General features: G+C 41.8%; 2 protein-coding genes across 2 annotated transcripts; both read left to right on the top strand.

The window, feature by feature from the left end:
* The first annotated feature begins 6,307 nt into the window (after window positions 1–6,307).
* Window positions 6,308–15,688, top strand: cbx4 (chromobox homolog 4 (Pc class homolog, Drosophila)). The gene is made up of 5 exons (XM_046304619.1): window positions 6,308–6,682; window positions 6,782–6,825; window positions 7,588–7,653; window positions 10,327–10,393; window positions 11,930–15,688. The coding sequence occupies exons 1-5, from the start codon at window positions 6,614–6,616 to the stop codon at window positions 13,358–13,360; spliced, it is 1,677 nt and encodes a 558-aa protein (XP_046160575.1). The 5' UTR covers window positions 6,308–6,613; the 3' UTR covers window positions 13,361–15,688.
* A 7,468-nt stretch (window positions 15,689–23,156) lies between these two features.
* Window positions 23,157–25,827, top strand: cbx8a (chromobox homolog 8a (Pc class homolog, Drosophila)). Its single transcript, XM_046304620.1, has 5 exons — window positions 23,157–23,367; window positions 23,505–23,548; window positions 23,926–23,991; window positions 24,151–24,217; window positions 24,767–25,827. The coding sequence occupies exons 1-5, from the start codon at window positions 23,299–23,301 to the stop codon at window positions 25,640–25,642; spliced, it is 1,122 nt and encodes a 373-aa protein (XP_046160576.1). The 5' UTR covers window positions 23,157–23,298; the 3' UTR covers window positions 25,643–25,827.
* The last annotated feature ends 2,045 nt before the right edge of the window (window positions 25,828–27,872 follow it).

The following is a 27,872-nucleotide window of genomic DNA, read 5'->3' as shown; positions in this document are numbered from 1 at the left end:
GTCTGCTGTAGCGGATTCCACCACACACACCCTGCTAGATCTCCCATCCCCAGGGAGCATGGTGCTCTCTATCAGCCCCCCTCCCCGCTCCCCTCACTCCCATCCACACACCCTGCTAGATCTCCCATCCCCAGGGAGCATGGTGCTCTCTATCAGCCCCCCTCCCCGCTCCCCCTCACTCCCATCCACACACCCTGCTAGATCTCCCATCCCCAGGGAGCATGGTGCTCTCTATCAGCCCCCCTCCCCGCTCCCCTCACTCCCATCCACACACCCTGCTAGATCTCCCATCCCCAGGGAGCATGGTGCTCTCTATCAGCCCCCCCCCTCCCCCCCTCCCATCCCCTCATCTCCCATCCACACACCCTGCTCCCCCTAGATCTCCCATCCCCAGGGAGCATGGTGCTCTCTATCAGCCCCCCTCCCCGCTCCCCCTCACTCCCATCCACACACCCTGCTAGATCTCCCATCCCCAGGGAGCATGGTGCTCTCTATCAGCCCCCCTCCCTGCTCCCCTCACTCCCACCCACACACCCCTTGCTCAGGCTCCTGGGTATGGGAGTAGAGGGGGTCACAGGAGGGGTGGTTAGGGGGGGTGACTGAGCAAGCCCCACACGACGACAGGCAGGAAGGGAGGAAAGTGAGGCAGCCCACCCTCACAGAGAGCTCCTCTCCATGGACCAGCCTCACACGACAACAATGGGACTGACAAAGACACTGGAGGAGGAATTTCCACTTCCCTCCCACATTAATACACTCAGCCCATACAGCCTGATGCAGAGGCTGTAGGCTGCATTAAAGGTCGAATGGAGCCATTTTTATCACAATATCAAATCATTTCTGGGTAATAATTAAGTTCCTTCCCGTGATTGTTTTCGATTAAAATGGTCAAAAAGAAAGAAAAATAGCTTCTTAACAAAGAGCAATTTCTCAAGCAAGAATTTGGCTTGGACTACCCGGGAGTGGTCTAGGTGGGGAGGGGGAAACTGAAAATGAACTGTTATTGGGAGAGAAGTTTGGAACTCTCTTTCTCTATTTGTCTATTAATAATTTACCGGCATCATGTGTAACTCCATCCCACCAAAACAAGCAGAAATTTCAGGTGGTCTTTTCAAACAGCTCTTACACTAGAAGGGCATTGTCATCATTTTCACATTTTCACAGTATCATTCCAACCTCATAGTGTGGAAATATATACAAAACTCAGGAAATCACGTTTTTGACTACACTGGGCCTTTAAAATCTGCAGCGTGCCAAGATTAATTGGATACTAATGGCTTTCATTTGTTACCATTATCATAATTGAACATGTGTCAGAAAAAGACCAAGATGAAGGGAGATAGCTGCATTAAAACCTCAATGCTAGGAGTCTGGATTTAAAATGACCAGCTGTATTGTCACATCATTTTCAATGAATTCATATGTTTACTTGGCATATTGTACCATGACAGAATTGATCTAAATGAATGCAGTGATTACAATGCATTGATTATGCTTTTTTTCCAAGCGTGCAACAAAATCACTTCCTTCCCCATAATAGAGTTGCTAATTCGACAAGGCTTGGAATAAGCCAAACCGCATTGTCGAAAATCCAAGTGTTTCAAGGTTGCCAGATATACAGTGTACAGATTGAAGAATCTCAAACTGCATTCTCATGGAGGGAAAACGTCCCCTCCTAATTCTGTGCGTCTCCCCCTCTCCCTGCCACATCAGCCTGTTTGATAGGGGGGGCTTAATGACCGCCCACTGAGCGTTGTGAGAATGGCTGTAGGGCCCTCTTAACATTTTTGTAATACCCCCCAACCCCTTCTACCCCTCTACCCCTCCACTCTGTCCCCTCATCCAATCCTCTTTTCTTCCATCTTTCTGTGAGAGATGAATCAGATGCTTGGCTGAGCAATGCAGGCATCTGTTGTGGTCCTGCTGCTGTTACTGCTGCTGGTGCTGCTGCCTCTCTCTCTCTCATATCTCTCTTTTTCTCTCCTCTTTCCCTCCTCCCATCCCTCCCTTTCTAATCCTCTTCTCCTTCTCTTTTTGACATTTCCTCTCCCTCTCTTTGCCCTCTTCACTCTCTCCTCTTTCTCTTGTATTCTCTCCCTCTTCTGCCCCACTTTGCCCTGCCACCCAGATCTCTCCATTTCACCAGTTGGCACAGTCTGGGCACTACAAGTGCCAAGCCCTCTCTAAGCAGACACCATTTTGTGGGTTGGATGATTATACAGGCAGGCTGTGAGAGAGAGACTGTGAGCGGAGAGAGAGAGAGACTGAGAGAGAGCGGAGAGAGAGAGAGAGAGAGAGAGAGAGAGAGAGAGAGAGAGAGAGAGAGAGAGAGAGAGAGAGAGAGAGAGAGAGAGAGAGAGAGAGAGAGAGAGAGAGAGAGAGAGAGAGAGAGAGAGAGAGAGAGGCTCTGGGATGAGTCTGTGAAAAGGTCATAGTCTGGGATCTCACCCAGCATCACTCTCCTCACCGCCTCATGACTCCCCACGGTGAGGGGAGCAGAGATCACGGTTTAGCCTGACCCTGGGCCCTGCTGAACACACACAGATATACACACACGCACACAGGCACACACACAGGCACACACATACACAAAACATGCACACACCTCTTTCTCAATCTCTTTTACTCTCTCACTTCCTGGAGATCTGCAGACCTCTCTTGCCATATGAGGTATAGTGAAGATCTACACACAGCGCGCAAATGTACACAAGTAATAACGAAATACAACATATGAGACTACAGCATTTGTGTATTCTATAAAGTATGTTCCTGCCCAAAGGCTTAGCCCAGTCTGATAAACAGTGGTAAACCATCAGTTATTTCATGTATTAAATGGCACAGTGCTTCCACCATCCATTCTATGATAAATGAGCTACCCATGTGATGACGGAACAGAACGCTTCTACATTCTAACCCAGGCCCATGTATGTACATGCATATCTAACATTCGTTTGCTGTAACACCGTCATGGACATTCCAACAGGAGTTGCAATCCACCGCATTTTGACCTTCATATCTGATAGCTTAACAGTAGCAGAAATGTTTTACATTTTTAGAACATGTGCCATGCCATTTCTCATTTGAAAACATTTATTCTGTCTTTTTGGCTCGGCTGTCGTGTCAATTTTACAGTCGCTTTACACTACAAAAACGATGTATTTTGTTTCCCAGACATGAGAAGTTAGTGTAAATAATATAACTTAGTAATTGTGGGTAAACATCGTCCACGGTTCATACAAGATGGTATACTTTATCCGGTCACAAATAGACACAACTTATATAGACTTCGACTATAAACGTATGTCATGGAGAAACGTTGAGATACACTGCGAGCAGCATTGCTACATTGTGCCTACCGTTTTACGCATAGGCCTATTCCCGCTTTATAAAGTGCAATTATCTGTTAATAAACTTCAATCAATTCAAGTAATTTTTATGTTCAATTGCTGCTTTCATAACTATATAATTATTTGACAATGTTTGGATTCAATACGGCTAAATTAATGCTCTCTATAAAATAAACAATGTGCTGCTATAGAAACACTGTCGGAATGGAGGAGCTACTCTCTTCAATACACATCCAACAATATGAATTAGAAACGGTTGTATTTAAGCATCCTAATCCTTTATTAGTCGGAATGAACAATCGAAGTTGATTGCCTTTACCTAAAACTATTGGCACAGCTATTGACTAGAGATGCATCAGAGTCTGGAGTCAAACCAGTGAGTTTTTGCACCTGTGTGTTCAGAGGCGGATATAATGATCATAAGAGACGAGAACAACATTGGCTATAGGCCAACACGGCGGGGAAACGTATCATGTAATCAAGGTGTGAGACCATGTATTAAAAGAGTCTACTTGCAAATGTGCAACCACACCCAAATGATGACCAGTTCTCGCAGGGTTGGCAGGTTGGTTTATTTAGTCTACAGCTGAATTCTCACAGCCTACAGTAGTTTGTGAGTCTGGAATAGGGTTTATTAAATGGGGCGATATTTGTTTTACTTGAAAACTAAATGCTGAAACAAAAACTACAACATAAAACCATATCACGTAGTTCAAACAGACAAATACCTTCTGACACAACAATGTGTTATGTGCAATGCGTTTCTAAGCCTACTTTAGTAGAGGCTCGTTCGTCTCTGTTCAGTGGTGATTATACAAGGTTAGTATGTAGACATGTATGTGGTTGTGCTGAGTTGGATGTTTGTATCGACGTGAGAGACAACATAAAAATGCACTTGCGACATTCCATCAAACTCTTATCAGGAAAAAGTCGGCAGCAGAATGACAGAATGGCTGCGTCAGGAGCAGCCAATGAACAATGAATGATCCCTTCAATGTGTCATAATATCATCCCTACTAATATCACTTCATGGAAGGGGACTGAATGCATGTAGCCTACTACTATATACAATTTAACAGCCATTGAAAATAACACCTCTAAATTATAGATATCGTCTTCACTCCACGGCTTCATGTTGCCTCCAGCCATGCATTTCGTTTCTAAAACGCTTAACTAATAAGACAGGAAATTCACAAACGATAGAAAAACGTGAGCGCTACCTATGACATTTAATTACGGGCTGTATTGGCTCTACAGTCCCAGTTAAATTGTATTTCGCTCCGAATGCTGTTGCTAAGGGAGCAGGGCGTATTCGCTCTCTGACCGCAGTTGAAGGGCAAATGAAAACCGTGAATATGATCCAAATCCGTCGTTTTCACGAGCGCTTTTACGGCAGGCGGGATCAGGACGTCGCCCAGTATGTATTTCGAGTGTGAAACATGGCTTTTAATTATTACACGGTGTGATATTACACTCGTTTCTATCCATTACCTTATAAGGAAGGGCAGCGCTGTATCGTGCCTGGTTGCAATAGGCTGGCGGTTGCCGCTCTATGCAAGATCGTGCATTAACCCTTTTGGTGCTGAATTATAGTTGAGAGGGAAACGCTTTATGTATCAGCTAGAATACTTGGCATTTTGGTGTTGACTTTTCGACTTACCCCTTGTCTAATAGTTTCGAGGTAGACCTGATCAAAATGTGTCACCATTGCGGCATATACACCAAATGCGCAATGGTGTTATCGGTCGTCTAATCAATCATTAATTTCCTACAAAGAGTAGCTTAAATATTAATGGCACAACTATTAAATGAAGTAGTACCCGACACAGCAGGGTAGCATATGAAGTTGCTTTACTATAGCTCGTATCTTTCTGCACATGCATTTTAATAGCCTATTGAAATATTATTGAGTTATATTTTAGAGAGCACATTTAGCCATATATGGATAATATAAAGTTACACAAAATATCGATTACAGCAGTCGTCTGATGTCTATCAATGTTCAAATGGCATTTGTGAACGACAGGAGCATACGAAAGTGGTTTCGGTGTAGAGTAGCCTAGTGCATGACCTAGATATTTGGTAACCTCATAACCGATAGGCTCTCCACATTTTACAATAATTCAAGCAGGCTACTGCATTGAGTATGATCATGAAAGTCAAAAGGTAAAGTCAATAGGCAGCTTATGGTCGTCGTTGAAGAACATGACGCATAGCCTACCTACTGGGGTCGCATTAAACCAATGCCCACTGAATGCCCCTCTTCATTGAATTGTGCCCATTTCTTTAGGAAACCTTCAAATATGACACAATTTCCCTTTGAATAATGTAAAGTTATTATTAACATGTTCAGCATCCACAACAACACGTTTATATTAATCTGAAGGTTGACACGTGATGTCCCACTGACCAATTTCGGCTCTTCGGCTTCATTATGAAAACTCTTTCATGACGTATTTTGATTAGCAATTCTTGAAACCATTGCATAATGTATGTATTACATTTACAGACACGATCATCGTATCGACAGGCTCTTATGTGCCTAACATTCGGAGAAGACTTTGCACCTGCGCCTTATATTATATTATGTTCAATTCCATTCTATTCCCAGAAAGTTGATGATACAAATAGCCAAGTATCATTTTTGGGGAAAATAGACTATAAAGCATCAATAGCATGTTGTTATACACCTCTGAAAAGTCCTAAACATAAAATACAAACTACATTTTTGTATTTTATTTTTCTAAATGGCATTGGACGATTCCAATTCAACATACATATTGTGCAGATCGAATGAACCTGGTATAGGATACATATTTAGTCAACAAAGGTATGGTTTGCTCGTGGATGTAATTGATACAGTAATGGATTATCATTTCCATAGCTGCCTGTCTCTTGCAGCCCAACTCTGCTCCACACACACGGAGCGGGTACAAACCTCTGCCTTTCACCTCCCCCTCTTCGCTCTGACGTCATGTGCCTGGCTATTGCATGAAGTGTTCTTGCAGCCCCACTAGTGTGGACTGTGGATATCTTTCTGCTTACTGCCTTCGAGCCAGGACCCAGCGAGAGTGTGTGTGTGTGTGTGAGAGAGAGGGGGCAAGAGAGCGACAGAGAGAGCGAGAAGGAGCGAGAGAGAGGAGTGGTGGAGGGATTACAGTTTGGTTTCTTAGAACTGGAAAATTACCAAAGGAGAGAACGCACCGAGTGAACGAAGGCATCAACGTATTTCAACGTTCGTTCGCTTCAAACGGATTCAAGCCAGAATGGAGCTACCTGCCGCGGGAGAGCACGTCTTTGCGGTGGAGGGTATCGAAAAGAAGCGCATTCGGAAGGTAAAACTTATCTCCAATGCACATTTCAATATCGTTGAGCTCAATTAGAATGTTATCGGTTTTCTCACCAAATCTCTCTCTTTCTCCCTTCTCCTACAGGGCAAAATAGAATACCTGGTAAAGTGGAGAGGGTGGTCTCCCAAGTAAGTGTGAAACATTGTATTGCTCATATGATTTGAAATGCTCGGACACACGATAGTACCCATATGTGGATTTTGCAGACAGCAACCGATTTTGTTTTTCAACAACAACAAAAAATCATCGCTCGAAAGGCAGCTACGGGGACGCGCGCGCGAGCTAAATAGAGATAGAGGGGAGCGAGAAAGCCAGCGAGAAAGAGAGGGAGAGCGATACGGATGCCTTCACTAATTTATGCGAGGGAAGGGGGTAGGCACAGCCATGTAATCCCGTTTTAATTATTTCTGCACTGCCAGCGAATTTACGAGACAGTGGTGTTAAAATGGCCGACTGTAACTCGGTGCACAGTGCAAAGAGTATTGGTTTTATACCGTTCGCGTTTGGATAGAGCAGGGACCCTACCCTGTCTTTTGAATTGTGTACTGCTCTCTCTCTCGCGCAGCCTACTTGAGACATACCCAGGGTTATTTGCTATGGCAGGCATGATCCGCATTGGTTTTGGAATTGGCTTTCCTTGCCAGACATAGTGAATCATCCAAGAGATGAACCCATTAGTAGGCTATAACACATTTTTGGAACATGTTGGTGTATAGGCTACTTTACGCATGAAGACTATTGTAACGACGTTGTGGGCTAGAGTCAAGGACAGTATGTAATTCATAACCTATAATATATTGAGACAACCTTAGCCTCTATATTGTAAAAGGGAATAGTCTATGTTGTTTTTCTCAACATGAATGACATATTGTTTTCTGTTCTTTCTACAGATACAACACATGGGAACCCGAGGAAAACATCCTTGACCCGCGCCTTCTCGTGGCGTTCCAAAACAGGTGAGAGACCTTGGATATGGCCTAGCAGCCTCGAGTTGAGTCATGACCTTATATGGTCACGAGAGGAGGGGGGCGGTGGGTAGCAGCGCATGTTATTCATACACCACACCGCCTCCCATGGGGGATGTGTTTGAATGTTGGGAGAACTCCAAAGACACGTTTATGGATTGATTAGATATGCGCACGTGTGCATAGTTTTAGGATTAAATTCTGCATTTTAATAGCCTAGACTATTCCATGGGTTGTTGTCAAGGTCTGGGTCTCAATGAGTCCATGCTCCACGGCATGGCAGTTAATGTAGGCTCGCTCGTCCTATACAAATAACTGCTACAAAATAAAATAAACTTGAGAAAAATAAATGGAGGAAGATGTTGTAATTAGACATTCGGTGTGAGGTTGTCCATCAATAAACTGTGTAAATATATATATGAAGTCAATATCCTTCATTAGCAATCTTCCTATTGGCCTAATTTACCCTTTTACGGCCCTATTGTGTAGCCTATTACAATCGAAGACTTGGGCTGCTGTCAAAAGTGAGCAAGTTTTGGAGGAAATAACGGCGCTGGGATGCTATTGTGAATGAACAACGAATTTGCGCATATAGGCCTAATACTATTTTGATAGCCTGGTCCCTGTGAGTCAATTCATGAATATGTCATTGTGAAAGTCCTTATAATGACAAAACCACTCTTGTGTAGTCCGAAACATGGGCGGATTTCAACAATTAGCTTTAAGACTCAGGCGACGAATGATTAGGCCTATCGTTTGGCTACATTCAAACGCAATGGGATATTTTAAACCACATTTTATTTAATAACTATTGATCGGAATACTCTTTGTATTAGCTAAAACCTTTGGAGTATCTATGAGAGTAGATTATAAGCAAGGCTGCATAAAAGTATCATGTCTGTGCGAAAGCCAATAGGGCTTAAACAATTTTGCGCCGCAAATTCACAAATAGCCTACATCACATGCAATGTCATGCATACACGATTGCGTTGATGACCACATATCTCGCAATCATTTCACTCCAACAACGTATCACAACAGCATTGCGTGGTGCAGGCGGCTGGTCTCTCTCTCACCCACGGGATAACCTAGGCTACCCGCCCCAAAGGCCACCACCACCACTCCGTGCTTCACGTCGGTGTGGGGACAGGGAGATGCATAGAAGGCTGAAATCCTAAAGTACGGGGGATGGGTATCACATTTATGGAAACCGTAATTGACATCCACTGCTCTCCGGCATTTCCAGTTAGCGACCTCATATTCTCCAGTCCCCCGGCGGCCTTGTCTGTGTCGGCTGGACGGTCGGTCTCAGAGCGCTGCCTCTGCGCTGTGTGGGGAGGGAAGGAGCAGGCCTGTGTGTTCGGCTCGCTCTGCTCTGGTCCCGGGGGGATGGGGGAGGGGAATCGACATGGGAGGTTGTAATTGCCAAATCTTCTATAAAGGGAGGTTGCCCCGCTGGACGTCTCCGGTGTAAAATCACACCACCTTATTGCTTTATGATGCCGAAAGTTCACAGGGACTGGCCGTGTCATCACGGGTTTGCTCAGTGTTTTGCTTAAACATTCATACCGTAGCATAGAATACATACTACATTAATGCTGTGTGTTAGCCACATTCGCTAATGCACAGCGGTGCGGGTGCTTCGAGTCCAGCTGCCATTGGGCTAGTGGGTCATATTTACGAGAATGTTATGACTTAAGGCCTCAACCAGGGAGCAATTATTTCATATGGACATGACTGTGCATATGATCACAACAGAATAATAACGTCCAGCACAGCTCTCTCTCTTCTTTTTGTGGGAAGAGTTTTGTAAACCCAAACAAATATAATGTTATTCTTGGTAGGCTATAGTTCTCTGGAATCTAGTTATAAATTCATTTATTCAGTGAGTGCAATTTACTCGGGAATACAACCCAATATATTCAAATGTGCATAGTTAATAATAGACCATTGTGTTCACCTAATCCTTATGCAGGGTAGATACTGTTGTGCTGCAGTTATTTCATTTTCAGTAAACCTTACTTCAACCTTGTATTTATTCAATTTCATACACACCTTGTCACCTAATCTTTATGCAGTGTAGATGCCGTTGTGCTGCAGTTATTTCATTTTCAGTAAACCTTACTTCAACCTTGTATTTATTCAATTTCATACACACCATGTGACCCTAATTAGGATTTGACTGTGACAGAAGCATAGGGAGGTGTAAGGACTGGCTGTGGGAGAGGATGTGGAAGAGAGGGGGAGATTCTCCCCCTGCTGTAGAACTAATTGAATTCCTTCATTATAATGAGAATATGGAATGATGGGCATATTACTATGGAGAGAGTTATGCAAATACAGACAGACCAGAATGCTTTGCAGCATGTCACACACGGGTCTTCATTAGCCTTCAAAATCAGAATTCCACTTTTGACCTTGAAGAGATTATTTAACAAATAAATTGGTCGAGAGATGCTACGAAATTATTAATAAGACCAATAGAGGGATATATTTGCGAACTTAGTTTTGTTTGTGCACATCTGTAAATATGTACTGTTCATTAATATGTTGTAAAGCTACCAGTATGTCAATACATCAACCATCTTTTGATGACACAAGATGATGTTTCCTGCCAACCTCCACCCTCATGTTAAATATATGTTTTTTCATCATCTTTTACAGAGAGAGACAGGAACAGTTGATGGGATATCGTAAACGTGGACCAAAACCAAAACATCTCTTAGTCCAGGTAACGATCATCATCCCTGCCTTATTGTCCATATTGTTGTTATGTTTAATAGTTCCATTTGTTTAAAAATAACAGGATTTTCAGTCAGCCATTCTGTTGCCATGCCACTGAACAGCAGAGAGAGAGAGAGAGAGAGAGAGAGAGAGAGAGAGAGAGAGAGAGAGAGAGAGAGAGAGAGAGAGAGAGAGAGAGAGAGAGAGAGAGAGAGAGAGAGAGAGAGAGAGAGAGAGAGAGAGAGAGAGAGAGAGAGAGAGAGAGAGAGAGAGAGAGAGAGAGAGAGAGAGAGAGAGAGAGAGAGAGGTATGGGGCCCTCCAGCTGGTCTGACCTACACACTCATCATGAAACCCAGTTTGTTGCCTCAGGCTCTGGAAGTATTGCTTGAGCGCATTCATTTTATTTTATGCTAATAGCCACATGTGCAAATGGCTGTTTCCCTTTTAAGATTTTACAAGTGTTATTTTCTCCTCCCCAAATGAATAACCATGTTGCCTATGGGAAATTTGGTATGCCATTCCATTTTCACACGAGCAATTTGTTAGCTCTAAAATGTGCCTTTTCTAGAATTATTCAAAGCAGAAGTGAAAGAATAACAGAACATATGTCACAGTTCCCTGAGGTTGATTATTTTGTAAGAACACACTTGGAGCCAGATTTAATTACAAACGGCTAGTGATTTAGTGCCACTACGAGTAGTCAAGCCCTGAAAAACCCACTTCATTTGAAAAACAACAAAATGGCAGCCCTGCCACTTAGTTTGCTACAAAGCTGACGGATAAGGCTGGAGAAATGTAACCACTCTCAAGTTCATAGATATGGATGCAAGGATAGACAATCCTCAAAAATGTCTCTACAAAGTGGGCCTTTAAGAGACACCACATTGCTACAACCACACGTGGTTTAACATCAAGGATCAAGCGTGACATGTCTAGTGGCACTTCAGTGACCCTGAGGTCACAGACTAGCGTCTTCCTCCCCTTTCTGAAATAGCATTCTCATGGCCTGGGGGGTGGGTCATGCATGGGAAGTGGAGAGGGAAAGGGGGGGAGGGATCTGAGAAGATGGAGGAAGGAATCCCAGGAGGAGAACACTGACTGGATGCTCTCCTCACACAAAGTTATAGATCGGTTGTCTGTGTCTTTTATGCCAGGTTAGCCAAGAACTAGAATGTAATGTTCCGATAACATCTGAATCCCAATGTACAAATGTAGCCATTAGCCAAGGCCTGTGTGTTGCATTTAGGCTTACAGTATGTGGATAATTTATGCAATGATATTGTATTCTTGTGCTCCGACAATGTCTTGAATTACCCTTGAGGGGATTTATAATGTCCTTTTGAATTGGATTGGATTGCTGGCTACGGCTAAAGACTAGTTATGAGAAGCAACATAGCATAAATGTAGACTTAGGATAGATTTCTGTTGGTTATCTTTTGCCTCTTCTATCTCCCTCATCAGTTAAACCCGAACAATAAAAGATGAAAGGAGTGCCTTCATTTTTCAGAATAATAACATTCCATTGTCTTCCGACTTTTTCAGCTTCCCTCGTTTGCACGGAGATCCAGCATCCCTGCTGGATTTGAGGAGACGTCTCCGGAGGCCGAGAACCACCTCAGGACAGACCCGATCCAGATGCACCGCTCCCAGCCCCAACAGTACCAGCTGAACAGCAAGAAGCACCACCAGTACCAGCCCAGCAAACAGGAAGTCTCAGCGGACCAGCTAGGCAACGGGAAGAAGAAGTTATTCTATCAGCTCAACAGCAAGAAACACCACCACTACCAGCCTGACCCTAATATGTACAACACCCAGTCCACCAGGCCAAAAGACATGGTCAAAAATCAGGAACCCAGTCCGCCCACCAATCCCAACCCTGGGTGGAACCTGCCACCGGCACTGCAGCAGAAATGGGTTCGCGACAAAAACACGGGCTGCCTGAGCAAAGTCAAAGACGTGACGGTGGTGGAGATGAAGAAAGCAGCAGGGCGTGTCAACGAGGCTGAGAGCGAATGCGCCTTGAAGCCCAGCCCAAAGGAGGCAGCGCTTCCCAGTGCTGTCAGCAGCAAGATGAAGATCATCAAGAACAAGAACAAGAATGGACGCATTGTCATCGTCATGAGCAAGTACATGGACGGCAACAAGGCTGGGGCGGCCAAGGGTAAACACTCTTCAGACTTGACTGGAGAAGAGAAACCTCAACACGCTGAGCAGTCAGACATGTCCAAGGTACAGGGAACCACCAATGTCCCTAAAGAGATCTGTAATGCCAGTTCCACGCCGGCCGCTGAGCATCCCAAGAAACACTCTCCAGAAGACGGACATTTCTCCAAACCATCGCCCAGCACGGCTGAGGAATACAACACAGAGGTTGCGAGGGGCCAGGCGGACTTACCGGATGATCACCCCCTACAGCTAACCACCAACCCAACCCCTTCCCCCTGGGCGATGGATACTAGCCTCCCCACCCCTAGCCCTATGGACCAGATCCGGACACTCCCCACCACAAATAACGACCGCAAACGCAAGCTCTCCCACCCCGAGGAGGACAGGGGCGCGTGTAAAACGTTTCTGAGCTCCAGGAGCATCAGTGTCCCCAGTGCTGTGCCCACTCCGCCCCAGGACAAACCCATGGACCTCCACCTCATTGTCCCCCGCCGGAGCAGCAGTAGCGGGTATGGGTATGAGATTACGGACACCAGCACCAGTCAGGAAGAACCTATGGATCTTAGCTGTTCTAGAACCAGAAAGCGACCTGAACCTGAGCCAGTGCCAGTGCCAGAGCCAGAACCGGAGCATAAGGATACAACTGCAGTGGCACAGGAGTCAGAGACAACGACAACAACAACAACAACAGAGGAGGCTAAAGGAGAGTCTGTCTTAATGTTCTCTCCTTTTATGGGCAACATTGTCATCACTGACATCACCACGAACTGTCTCACGGTCACTTTTAAGGAATACGTTTCTGTTTAACAGTCCCTGGACCAATCGAAACAGAGGACTACTGATTTGACGGCCTTATCAATATGTGTATATGTAAAAAGAAACGTGAAGATTTGTACATATGGAGATTTATAATTTATAATTCAAAATCAATACATTTCTTACGATGTTTTATACTTCAACTCTTCGGTAATGTGGTTGCCAAGAAAGTGCCCTCGTGGATTTCAGTGACTGCATTCAGGTGGATGTTAATTACTAGTGAAATGTCCATTATGAAATATCAAGTCATATAGAATAGCTTTTGCTGTTGTGGCTTGATGGTATATACCAAACATATACAATCTTAGAAGAAAGGGTTTGAAAAGTTTTTTTTTGTCTGTCCCCATATGAGAACCCTTTCTGGTTCCAAGTAGAACCCTTTTGTGTTCCTTGTAGAACCCTCTGTGGAAAGGGTTCTGCATCGAACCCAAAAGGGTTCTACCTGGAACCAAAAGGGTTCTACCTCGAAAAGAGTCCTACAAAGGGTTCTCCTATGTAGACAGCCGAATGACCCTTTTAGGTTCTAGATAGCACCTTTTTTTCCTAAGAGTTTAGCCTGAGATGTAAGCCGTTTTATACATACAGTATGTTCTACTTAATAATGGCGGTTATTTTGGTCCATAAGTAGATGATGTTGAGTAACTATGGTGATCAAAGATCCGTTTAAAAGCACTTCATTGCATTCACCTATGTGTGTATATTCATTTGTACTATGTACTGTATATGTATTCTCCATCTGATTTATACCTATTTCCATTGCTTTACAATCCCCTCCAGCCAGGTGTGCTCAGTCTGAGGCTACTGTGTCATATTTCACGTTGGTGACTTTTGTTATTGTTTGTGAGTGCAGGAGAAATGAATGGAAGAAGAAATGCAAATATGAATGTTGGGTGTGCCGGGCACCCACAGCAACATCATACAGACCCAGTTTCACCGAGGGGTGTACTCTGACATGAGATTGAAGCGAACTTCCGACAAATCCTCCAATGCTCTCGTTTGAAAACTAGAGTTACACACATATATGTCAACTAACTGAACACCGGTTTCAGCAAACCCTGTCAATCTTAGCCATGAGCTGCTACATTGCATGTTTTCCTTTTGAGGAAACAAAGTGTATAATATAACTTGCACTATTGAATTGCACGGTGGCGGGAAGGCAAACCATTTAAGAAATTAGCTCTCAGAGGTGAGTAATGATGACCAGAGTTTTCATTTATCAACTGAGTCATTTTTCCTATAAGATAAATTCTGATTAATTGACTTGTGACCCTAATTAGGTTGATGCATTGCATTGGTGAAGACCCCACAGATGGTCTACTAAGCCCATACAGCAGGTCTATGTAGGACTATTTGTGGCAGGTCTATGCAGAACTATTTGTGTCAGGTCTATGTAGGACTATTTTTGCATTTAAGTTGACCTTATGACAGGGTGACATTTTTCTCCAGAGGAGGCTGGTAGGAAAGGCTTATCGTAATGGCTGGAGTGGAATAAATGGATTGGAGTCAAACATATCAAACATATGGAAATCACATGTTTGACTCCGTTCCATGAATTCCATCCCATCCATTATAATGACTGTCCTCCTATAGCTCCTCCCACCAGCCTCCTCTGCATTTCACACATACAGTAGGGGCATTCATCTTAACTTGCGATTGATGCTTGCTTTACAAAGGCCTGATAGATTGACATGTATAACTTCTTTGTCTTTAGCTTATCGAAGCTACCTGGGTTACAAGTCATAGATGTGTATTTTCAGTGTTTCCTAACACCCATCTCTGTGCAAAATATAAAAGCTAATTGTGAGTCGCTTATGTTTAGAGGCTGATATTTTGATCCAATGAGCACAAGCTCTTTTGATATTGCTGCTAAAGTGTATGTTAGAGTTGTTTCTTCTGTCGTTGAAACCTTGTTGGATGTAACCTACATTACAGTCTAAATTGCCTTCGATGCACACTGAATGCAAAGCAAGAAAGAAAATGACAGATTATGGATTTACATATGATTGTTATGATGATAATGATTAAATAGATATGATTTATTATCATTATTATTTTGCTGTCCAAAACTAAGCTCACTTAGATGCCCTCTGCATTAGAGGTGGAACATCTTATACCTGTCTGTACAACATTTAGCACAACTCTGTCACTTTTTGAATCCTTTTGGTTACCATTGATTTGTTGGAGCCAGGTTACATTTCCCTGCACTTGTTGGTTCAAAGGCAAAATAACTGTTTTAAGGTGTGTTCCGATGGGGAGGGGCTGGAATTAGTACTGTTGGCACAGCTATGGTATGTTTTACAATAAAGCAAGAGAACGGAACTTTTTCTGACATTGTCTGACTTTGGCCTGCTATGGGGACATGCTGTGCATGACAATCAGTTCTTAAGGCAAATGAATTGAAGTATTATTTCAGTCAGTATGGGAAAAAAATATTTTATTTTTAGACTGGCACATTGTAACAGGCATTATAATTGCCTTCAACTACCCCCCAAAATATTACATATATATATTTTTTAAATAATGATTCACCTTATTCTACTTATATGCCATGTGATGTTCTTTATTTGGACACTAAAGTTCATATTTAGGCCTTGGCTACCGACCACGTTTTTTGTTTTCAACTTGACAAAAATGGCTAACTTTCCTTTAAAAAACATTAATGTTGGTAATAATGTGACCTCTGAATGGAACCACATATGAAGTTGCATAAGCACATATACAATCCAGAACAAAGGGCCTTCTGTCTTAAATAACTGTTAAATAACTGTCAAATAACTACTGGGCACTTGTGTTATTACTACTTTACTGATGGCTTATTTTTCTGTTGGAGCGAGACAGCTTGACCCTTGGCAGGAATGTAATCAGAACTACCACATAGAGGGGGGGGGTCTTATGCAATATCACATTGTGATTGATACCTCTTATATCACAATGTGAAAGGCTTTGTAGAATGGGAAGGAAGACCTCTATTAGACTTTCACTTCTATCAACCAAGTCTCACGTCTTTTACATGAACTTTGAATAAGATACACAGCTGCACATGTGGAGGCTGTTTGATGTAGGCTACAACTGACCTATTCTCACACTCACTCCATTTTTGTAAGAACACAACTGAGGCTTTTACAAACTCACGTGCCGTTTCAGCAATGTGTCTTGGTCTGACTACATACAAGATTTGTCCTTCAGGTAAGTTCTGTCATGGGGTGGTAGGCCTCGTCTTCGGTTGTTCTTTTCCCTACACGCATAACCTTGGCCTATCCAGTAGGTTCGTCTAATGCATGCAGTCGATCTATTCATAATTCGGCCTATATAATGGCCGTGAGATGCGTCAGGTTGCCTTGTCTTTTGGTGGGAGACGTGCTGTGAGAGTTATACATTTGTCAACTGTATCTAGGGTTTCCATAATGACCATTTGAGATGTTTGCTTAACTCTATTTAGATGTGCATGGTAGCCTACAGTAACTCCCAAAGCCCAATTGATTGACAACCCAAATTATGGATTCGAATGCAGTTGCAAAAAAGCGCACATACCTGGAATTTTGGCTCACAATGTGTCAATGTATTGCTTCCTGGAACTTGCGAGTTTACAGGCGGGCACGCATCTCAATGATTCGGGCCCAGACAGGTTTACAGGCGGGCGCGCATCTCAATGATTCGGGCCCAGACAGGTTTACAGGCGGGCGCGCTTCTCAATGATTCGGGCCCAGACAGGTTTACAGGTGGGCGCGCTTCTCAATGATTCGGGCCCAGACAGGTTTACAGGCGGGCGCGCTTCTCAATGATTCGGGCCCAGACAGGTTTACAGGCGGGCGCGCTTCTCAATGATTCGGGCCCAGACCAGTCAAGTGTAACAAGGAAAGTAGAACTATCTATATAGGGAGGGAGTATGCATATACATAAACGTTACATGAACATCAGAACATGTTGAATGGCTTGTTTAGACTTCATCATATGGGCCATGACCTTGTCTATCGACCTAATCTAAAGCCAGTGTAACCATTACATTGTGAAAGACCTTGGACTGGACTGGAAAACATGCCGAGGTCTTTCATTGGGAGTTACTTATCAAATAATGTTTTTCGGCACTGGGAGTGTGCCATTCAATTTTGGAACAGATAGATATGTCAAGATTGATGGGCCAATTTAACACATTTTGAGTAAAGTTTTAATCGGCTGGTAGCCTAGCGGTTAAGAGTGTTGGGCCAGTAATTGAAAGGTTTTTGGTTCTAATCCTAGAGCCAACTGGGTGAAAAAATCTGTCGATGTGCCCTTGAGCAAGGCAGTAAATGTTGCTCCTCTATTAAATATAAATTGGCGATGCCGCACATGGGGAGTGTCCGGTGATGTTCTTATTTGAAAGCATTTTTCGGGAAATAGCTGGTTCTATTAATCTTAAAAGCAGGGACAAATAAAATAATATCAGCAATTCTCTTTTGGAATGCGTTCGCTTCTAAATTGAATTCCCTTTATTTGATCCATGCACAAAAGTCAAATTACACAATCAACTTTTTTGTAGCTTATCAAATGTTGTTTGATATTTTTGCAGATAGCTCTCATACACAAAACCAAGCGGAGGTTTTCACAAGTCTCGCACATTTCTAGAAGCACAGCGCGGTACCTCTGAATTGCTCTCTGGGCTATATCATGTCAATAAATGTTGAAATTATCCATAGAATGGAAACCCGTTTCGCCATAGATTTGAGTCTGATCAGGTAGACTATATCGGTGTCATATATAGGTTCACTGACATCCCTTTGCATTTGTTGCAAGTTTGAAATCTCACTTTGGGCTTAATCACGTTGGGCTTAATCACGTTGGGCTTAATCACGTTGGGCTTAATCACAACTTTAAGTTTCAAGTTTGCACTGTCCATGTTCATGGCCACATATTTTAGACATTTTATTTTGTAGGTTAAAGTGTATAACTGTATTATAATCCTGTTAATATATAGCCTATATAATTTTACAATCGTCAATGGTTCTTAATCGGATATCAATAGGCTAAGAGCAATAGAGAATGGGTCTATTTGACCTAGAATGGCGGTTCTTTGTTTGGTGAACCATATAGAAAAGTTTCAATTAATTGGTTTGCGTGATTTCATCATGCATTTCAGGAATGAGGACTTTATCGATGTGTGAATGAAGGTGAATGAAGGCTACATTTCGTTTGTTGAGGCATCTACTTTCCAACTGTCCCCCAAGTAGCCTATGTGTTTGTTTTCCGTTTTCAGCGTTAAATGTTTAGATGTTTACAGCTGAAGTAACTTAACAAATGTTTATCATTAAACAATTCGGCACATAGCCAGCTTGTATCAGTCTCCATTTGATTTGCTCTGGAATCCGTTGTAGACGCAAGGGTTAGAGGATAGCCATATTGCATCTACGTTAATAAGTCTTCATTTTTTATGATAATATCTTGGCCCTATAGTCAAAGGTTCCATTATTCATACACAGCGTGTGTGACTTGCTTAAAATGAGACAGCCATTTTCTCTCGTCTATACCCGCTTCAAGCAGCGGATCGAATGTTCGCAGGGGCTTTGCGGTGTATGAAATGGTCGCTCGGCATAACGCACTGAGAGTTGGAGTTGTAGCCTAATAAACTACAGATTTGAGTTGTGCAATGGGCGTTCCATGTCAGTTTCAATACATAATCACTTTCTGAATTTGCTTACTGACCGAAGAAGCACGCCATTTTAGTGTATTACACAGTGTAACATAGGCAAATGCCACGTTGACGTAGGCACATTTCGAGAAATTGTATTTGATCTTAACGAAAGACAGAATCACTAGTAAGGGGAACGTACGACCTTAGTTTTGGACATATGCACTTGGATAGTAAACAACAGAAATGCTTCATCGAAATTCATCAACAAGTCTATTTTCAATCAAGGTGTTAGGTGTGGATAGCAAATTGCCAAAGGTGCACAAAATACATATCGGAAAATAGGTTTAAATATATCTGGAGTTGGGACATACTCTTGTAAAAATTGGCCCATAAATTGTTCTTCTGCTGTCTAAAGGATAACCTAATGTAGTTCCAGGCAGAACACTTTTTGGTTCCAGGTAGACCCCGTTCACCCAACAAATGAACCCTCAATGAATACTTTAAGAACCCCTTTGGTGAAAATGTTCTGTAACTTAAAGGGGTTCTATATTTGGGAGAGCCGAATATCCCTTTATGATTCAAGGTAGCCCATTTTTGCCCCATACACACAGTAATATAAGGCGAGGCCACTTGGCGGTCAATTTGAAGAATATATAATTAGGCTACAAGACGGGCCATTGAACTGGAACAAGAAAACACGCACAGGACTATCTTTACAAGTGAAGGACATTAAAGAAATTGCCAACCTCAAGATCACATAAGAGATCGCATGACTCTGAGATGACTTAGCTTTCTGTAGTCAAACAGAAACCTCGTTGTACACGTTGGAGCATATAAATAGAACAAGTGCGATGTTTCACATTCCCCCTTTATCACCACACCACAACCTTCCAGTGCAGCCAGCCATTGCTGTATCATCTTACATTTACAGACGTAGCCTACTGCAAGGCGTATTTGCTATGAAGCCTAGGGCAAACAACAACTAATAACACCAATCAATTCGAATGACTGTTTTGTGTATTTGTTATGAGATGTTTTAAACACTTCTGATGGGGGCCAGTAGCATACGTCTATATGCCAGTCTAATTATAAAGGATTCACAAATAAGTCAATTAAATGTCATTTGTGAAGATTACATTTATTTTGTGTTAAATCGTGACCAAACACTAATATAATCCGCCAAGATTTATTTGCAGCATCGAGAGAGAGAGAGAGAGAGAGAGAGAGAGAGAGAGAGAGAGAGAGAGAGAGAGAGAGAGAGAAAGGCACAGTAAATTCAGTTTGCTTCGAGGCTGTGGTTCTTCTTCTCGAGCTGAAAACATACATGTATTTTATGTGTGTCTGTGGTTTTCCTCTTACTCAGGCTACGCGTTTTGCACAACAGATAATGTCCTCCATGAAAGTAGGACAGCGATCAGCACTTGCGAGTAGTGAGCTGAGTAACCGCGGTTGCCCAGAAACGAGCGAGCCAATAATATTTTACCAACTCGCACTGTGTATCCATGTATGGCTGTCGCCATTGCTGCACTGCAGTAAAGCTGAGACCAATCACCGAGACCACAAAATATGGAGTCCTGCAGTTAGGTGTTACCTAGGCTTAACGCGTTCCCTTCATAAAATGTAGTCGTTTTAATACCCACATTGCGCTGAAATGTCGGTATCATGGTTTGAGCGTATCAAAATGGTGTTGGCATATGATTTCCAATGCATCCCATGCATCTTTTGTCCGCTGTCCTTTGTCTCCTCGTCCGTAATAAGGCTACAGTGGCCATATCTACGTGTTATGTTGAACATGTGTTGTTGGGTAACAGTGTAGGGCGAAATAATCTGGCATCTGAAGGTCAAATACGGAACAAATCCGATGTACATTCTGCTCTCCCCTTCGCATAGGCTCTAGAGCCATTCCACCAAACGAACGAACGTTTTCTTTCCAAACCCGAAGCATATTGTCGGTTTGATGAACCACTAAGGCGTTATAAACACTATATTATCACACATTGTGCACACTAGCCATGCTTTGTATGCTATTCAGTAATAGACTGTAATTGTGTAACAGCAGGCTTTCCCTGTTTCTTTTGATATTGTGGAAACGCCTGAGTAATTTAGTCATATATCAAATCACATTGTTGACAGAAACGCTCCATAATTTCGTTATCATACAAAGTTGTAAAATAGCTATAATGTAATGTTTATTAGTATGATATGTAAGTCTCTCTCGCGTTCTCTCTCTCCTTCTCTCTCTCTCTCTCTCTCTCTCTCTCTCTCTCTCTCTCTCTCTCTCTCTCTCTCTCTCTCTCTCTCCCTCTCTCTCTATCTATCTAAATCAAATTCATACATATCTCGTTGTCTCATTATATTTTCACAACTCGTATGATTCCTTTTGGTAACTATGCCCCTTTTCTATAGATTAGTATCTTACTTGTACAACGTAGTTGTGTACAAAAAAATGCAGGCTACAGTTGATTACTTGATTTTTCCCAATTTCCTTTTCTGAAAAAGTTTAACCTTTGATTTGGACTTGTATAACACTGTACTCTAATGACTTAGGCCTACTCTTAAATACATTCAGAAGATAACAAACATGGGTTTTCGCAGTTTGATCTTTATGTTATTCATAGCTCTGCCTTCAGTACCCTTTATTTTTCACTAAAGAACGGTTGTAGTTTGCATGGATCAAGGGACAGAACTCAAGGGGTTTATATTTTTATTAATTTGTTTAATAAGTTACCTAACGAGGACTGAACGCCACATTTTTTTCAAAACTATAGGTTTCAAATACTATAGGTTTCAAATACTATAGGTTTTAAATACTATAGGTTTCAAATACTATAGGTTTCAAATACTATAGGTTTCAAATACTATAGGTTTCAAATGAATGTATGTTTCTGTAGGATCTGTTTCAGATCTCAGAGTTATCTCTTTATTATAGGAGGCGTAAATCAGATTATTCTGTGTTCATGTATAAAAATTCCGTATAAAAACAAAATCGTTATGAAAAACACAAAGCCTAAAAACTTTCGTAAGTAAGCCTAATTATAAAGAAATGTATAAGTTCATGAGGCAATTAAAGCAACCATAGCGTCTTGATAATAATAATAATAATAAACAACAACATTCGTTATAGTAAATACAAAAACTGGTATACATTTTTAACAAACCAACATAATTTATTTGAAGTAATTTGGTTATTTAGCAATGTATTAATATTGTTATGATTATTATTAGTAAGTATACACATCATTATTGTTATTACCTTGTGCTAGATTATGTTATATGTCATTATCATGTTATTCTTTTTTCCAGAGACCTGTTTATTCGTGTTATGGCTATGTTATCATATGTTCACATTTCTATGGCTAAGTTGTGTTTGAAATATTTGATCGTTTTCAGTTGTGTTTACCTATTCATCTTCAGACAGTAAAACTTCAAATTCAACTCTTCTTAATTGGACTTTTAATTGTTTTCATAAATTCATAAATCTTCAACCGAATTAGTTTTTTTTAAACTATCGGAAGACCAGAGAGACCAGAGATTCAGCACCCCACAATAAAGTAAATTACCTATGAAAAACAAACAATATCTTCATGAAAATGATATACTTGAAAGGTCCATTTTAATTGACCTTTGTAGAGTTTAGCCTCACGTAGTTGGACATTAATGAACAATAGCGCAAGATTATAAAATAACATACATTCCCATCTCCAGGCTACACATAGCTATCCTATGCATTTGTATTTAGGTTGGTGCATGGGATTCCTGGCAACTAGCTTATCAGTTAGATTCGGTGGAAATACAATCGAGCCTCAAGGTCATGTTCATATTGATTCTCACTTTGATATTTTCATATCAAATAAATTAATGCTCTTTTTTATATTTCTAAATGCCGATGACTGGCTATTTAAAGATCTGTTCAAGGAAATAGTCACAATGCAAGGTAAGAGGTTGGGTAGACTATACAATGAATTTAAATTAACAAATTATTTTCAAATGGATAATACTTTGGTGTGCCATAGTCAGACGGTTATTTATTCGCTTATGCCAAAGACATTCCTGCGCACAAACCAGACAACCACCAAATCAGCGTCATTTCCTTAGACTCAATAGGAATTAACTCCTCCCCTTCACCTAGCAACCCAGAGCACGTAGCAACAGCTGAGCCAATGCGCTCTACCAGATACGGTCCCACCGACTGCGGTGCTTGGCAACCCATATAAAACGTGATGACGTCTTCCTCACTGAGCGTATTATGGGATGTGTGGAATTAAACAGCGAGGGCTGTAGATAGAAAAAATATATATAGCTTATAAACGAGGTTGAAGTAAACATGGAGTTATCGGCTGTTGGAGAGCGTGTCTTCGCTGCCGAGTCCATCATCAAACAACGCATAAGAAGAGTACGCAGTTTATTTTCGTTACACCTCCGCGTTTCTAACAATAATGTATGCTAATCGTGTGTTTGTGCACCATCGCAATGACATTCTATCGACAATAAGTAGGCCTAATTCTCTACCTATTTGTTGTTATATTGCAGGGTCGAATGGAATACCTTGTGAAATGGAAGGGCTGGTCTAAAAAGTGAGTAGGCTACACTCTGGTTTGGAAGCTGACAGCAGAGCTTCCAGCCTGTCGTGTTATCTCTCGAATGCTTGTTTTTATGTGCACCAACGTGTGCTCATGACATGTTAAGGCCATGTAACCGAGGCTTGTTGATTGCGTACAGGGCATGGTTTTGGTAACATTCGCGTACTTTGCTTAGGCTATTTTAACGCACAAGCACAGGACAAGAGTGTTGCTAACATTAGCAGATTGCTACCTCCACATACGTCGCTGTCCGCAAAGGCAATGCCATAATGAAAGCAACGAGATTCTTAGCCGACATGGTTTCATTTGGTGAACGCTTTCGCCACAAATGTGATACTCTTCTTACGCTACCGTATCGTTCTTTTGGATAGATATAGCACCTGGGAACCAGAGGAAAACATTCTAGATGCGCGCCTCTTCGCTGCGTTCGAAGAAAGGTAAGGTTTTGACAGCACAGCAGGCCTCTTCTGGCAGAGTGCGAATATGTCATCTTGGGTTATCCCCAACAGACGACACGCATTTAACAACTCAAATATGACTCAATTATTTCGAGCGAGTTGCGTTTCATACGAAAATTATATGTATTTATTTCACAGGGAGCGTGAAAGGGAGTTATTTGGGCCTAAGAAGAGGGGACCGAAGCCGGAGACATTTCTGCTGAAGGTGGGGAAATTTAACAGTGACTGTCATGAGTTAGTTAGTCCATGTTTCAGTCATATTTCTTTTCTTACTCATCACCTATGTTTTCCGACAATTGATTCATGAGTCTTGTGGTCTGATAGAATGTCAGACTAGAAAATGTCTGATATTCAGCTAATAAATTGATGAAAGTGCAACATTGTCTGTTATCTTGCTCTTTCATTTTTTACCTCTGCTTTAATTTCCAGTGTGATGTTATTGTTCAAACTCCAAGTTGAATAAAGTAACACACGTTTCCAAGTTAAAGTGGGAAATAAATGTATCGCAAAAGAGAGAATGCATGGGGCTTACTTTTTGTTCAAACATTGTCATTACCAACCAAATTGGCATCATTGTAATAAGGATTTTGGTGTAGAGAAATGGCATGTGGATGAACAATGTCAAATAGACTATAGGCCTATTTCATTGTTGGAAAATATCTGCAATGATACAGCTTATTAATAACAGGATTTAGCCTTCCAAGTACATGTTTATGAACCCCCATACTTATCTAACTTGACCACCTTTATACAGGCAAAGGCGAAAGCCACAGCAAAGACTTATGAATGCAGAAGAGAAATGCCAAGGGGGATTCGTGTTTCATACCCTGTTCCGATGCCTATGATTACACCGAGAGCTCGAGAGGGACTACGGGCTGTCGTGCCCACAATCTTTCCCCCTAGCACGGTCAACCGAGGAGAGAGCGTGAGGGTCAGACTGCCAGAGACAGAGAGAAGGCCGCGACCGGCGCCTCCACACCCATTCATGGCTGAGGAATTTGTCAACATCCCTAAAAAAAGGGGACCTAAACCCAAGTTGCGTTTACGATTCAACATGGAGCCAGACAGCTGTCCAACAGAGGAGCCCACAAAGAGGAGTCAGTTAGAGGAGCAGCAGGTCCCATACGGTCTGTCTAAAATGTCCAGACATTGTCATCATGAAGGCGAAACATCTAAGAGAAGTGTCATCCAGTTGACACGCAGGTTTCAAGAGGGAACGAGCATTGTGCCAAAATCAAACAAAGCTCAAAGACGGGTGGGGACTGTGTCCCATCCTGGCACCCATAGCCATGACGTTAGACTCCTCCATAAGGCTAGACTCTATCAACAGGGCCGCAGGACTTTAGAATGTCCTGGGGGCATGTCTGTCCCACAACCCAAACTGAAGCATGTGTCCAAAAACCATTTCTACAGAGCCAGTGACTCTTCTTCATCCATGCAACAGTCTAGGCCCGTTGTTGTCGCCAAATCACCTGCATCGAGGAGTTCTGGAGAGCAGTCAGCAGTGTCTTGGAGGCCTTGTCTGGATAATGTTGAGAAGGTGGTGGTAACCGATGTGACAACAAACTTTTTGACAGTCACCATCAAAGAGAGCAGCACAGACAAAGGTTTCTTCAAAGATAATAGATGAAATGAAGTCAGTATCTGCTTCACATAACATGACTAACAATGCAACAGCTATTTGTAAGAAGTTAGTAATAGCTTAATCATGATCATTTGAGATACATTTTCTATAGGCCTAACTATATCCAGAGTTGTATGTTTAATATGTATTATGCCAAAGTATTTAATGTAATAATGACCAAATTAAACATGTCTATATAGATTATTTGAATATAATTTTTGGGATAACTATTTCATATTTTAATTTAAACTTTTAAATACATTAATTAAGAGTCTTACAATTCCTCACCTTCTAATGGGGCTTTCAATTCAGCCTGGTTTAAATGTGGTAGGCTATAGAGGTATGTAATAGCTGTTATTTAATATAGCAATAAGGACTTTCCCTAATGTTTCATACCATTTTCTGTACACATTTAAAAATATATATTTAAAAAATATTTTCACATTTTGTATAAACATAATTGCAAGGATAGACATGCATGTAGACCTACCTAGTGTAAAATAGGCCTAATATTTAAAAATATTTGGAAAATACCTTCCATTATCCATAGCATATTCTATGCAATAAATCGAGAATATTCGTGTGAAAATGTAAGGTTCAATGGACGACCTTGACCTATAGTTAACAATTACCCTAATACACAACTCTGTGCTCCGGTGCAGCAGCCAGTGCAGTTGGAGCTCGGCGGTTGAAATGTTCCCTGGACTCCCTGATGTGTGTCAAATCAGTTCAGCACAGCTGGGACTGGGACTGGCGATATTTTAGTTATGACTTCCACTGAACTGCTTTAGAAATATGCACGAGCAAAACACACCAGTTTCCGATGCTGAGTTAATTTGTTTTGGGATTTGAGGTAATCATTTGTAAAAATGTATTTTGTTGGTTTATTCAAATAGCCATTTTGGAATTGTTTTGCGCAATATTCAAAATAACCCGTCAGTGGATTTTCATGACACGACTAATTGTTTGCTTGAAGAAACCTTCGAACAAGATAATTAAATGGGACAATGATTAACTGAGGTTTGGGGTTTCTTCAGGCAAACAATTAGTTGTGTCAAGAAAATTCGGTGTTTAAGGACCGGACTGGTCAGAGTTGAACTTTTTTACGGTGTCTAAACGGTAGGTTTACTTCACTTAGGGTAGATAACAATTAATTACCGTTTAGCTCTGAAGCATTGGTCATGGTGCGAGCTAATGAGTTTTGATGATCTATTGCTCGTTAGACCAATTTTGTCCATTCTAATTATTTGTTCACAATCTAGATGGATATTCGCATGGGGTCTTGTTTAGCAGACAAGAACGTGCATGTATGTAGTCAATATTTGATCACTTGACTTATTATTCTTAGGTCTATTGACAGACTGCCGAAAGAAATGGCACACATGGGGCCACAGACTGCTTCATCTTTTGGATCTTGAATTGGACCACAACCTTTTAATTAAATTAGTCGAACGCTTATTAAAAACAATTCAAAATATCATGTCCAACTGCATCTTAGAAGTATTCCTACTTTTGATAATGCCAATATCTAATGGCTTCTGCGTTGTAGATTTGCTTAGTTATCTATAGCCTAATATAATACAAGTTTTTACATTCATGTCTACCTAACAATTGACGTTTCTATCTTTTGGAAAGTACGAAATATGACTCATCATCACACACCCTGATGACCCACGCCTCCTTTTATAAACTGAGCAAATGACTCGCCTAGTTAAATAAAGGTTCAATATTAATACAGTAGGCCACACACACCATTTATCTACTGCAATCAATTTCTGTCGCACGCCCGGGACTATAGGCCAACCCATGTGTATGTGCAACGTTATGTCTCCTAATTGTTTTAGGCCTAAGCATATGTCTTTTGCGACAAGCAATGTATAGACGGTGCCAGACGCACGGCAGTTGAGTAAGCTATATTACAATGCAGGGACCAGAGGGCACGGGAGTCTCATTGCAGGTGGTTGCCATCGGGGACCGTTTTAGCCAGCCATGGGTTGGTCCTGGGCAGGAGGGCCATGATCGTTTAAAAGGTGCAGATGAAACGCGGATGCTGCTGGATGTGTGTGATGATGGAACGTCTGTGTGGCATATTTGACTATTTTCATATGATGTGGTCGTGCCTCGATATGGGATGGGGTGCTTGCCCTTGCAGGTACGGCAGTAACCCTCAAGACCCGGGTGGAGTGTCACATACTCAACTCTAAGTTGCCATAAGCCTTTTATTTTATTATTTATG

Source organism: Oncorhynchus gorbuscha, linkage group LG16 (genome assembly GCF_021184085.1).
Source record: "Oncorhynchus gorbuscha isolate QuinsamMale2020 ecotype Even-year linkage group LG16, OgorEven_v1.0, whole genome shotgun sequence".
Taxonomy (NCBI): Eukaryota; Metazoa; Chordata; class Actinopteri; order Salmoniformes; family Salmonidae; genus Oncorhynchus; species Oncorhynchus gorbuscha.
The sequence above is the reverse complement of the archived record's forward strand: the minus strand, read 5'-3'. Positions and strand labels throughout refer to the sequence as shown.

Bases quoted from the DNA above. Each gene is read 5' to 3' on its own strand.
- cbx8a (XM_046304620.1), top strand. From the start codon at position 23,299: ATGGAGTTATCGGCTGTTGGAGAGCGTGTCTTCGCTGCCGAGTCCATC. The intron at 23,368-23,504 runs GTACGCAGTTTA...GTTATATTGCAG, and splicing joins TCAAACAACGCATAAGAAGA to GGTCGAATGGAATACCTTGT. The intron at 23,992-24,150 runs GTAAGGTTTTGA...TTTATTTCACAG, and splicing joins TTCGCTGCGTTCGAAGAAAG to GGAGCGTGAAAGGGAGTTAT.
- cbx4 (XM_046304619.1), top strand. From the start codon at position 6,614: ATGGAGCTACCTGCCGCGGGAGAGCACGTCTTTGCGGTGGAGGGTATC. The intron at 6,683-6,781 runs GTAAAACTTATC...CTTCTCCTACAG, and splicing joins AAAAGAAGCGCATTCGGAAG to GGCAAAATAGAATACCTGGT. The intron at 10,394-11,929 runs GTAACGATCATC...CGACTTTTTCAG, and splicing joins CAAAACATCTCTTAGTCCAG to CTTCCCTCGTTTGCACGGAG.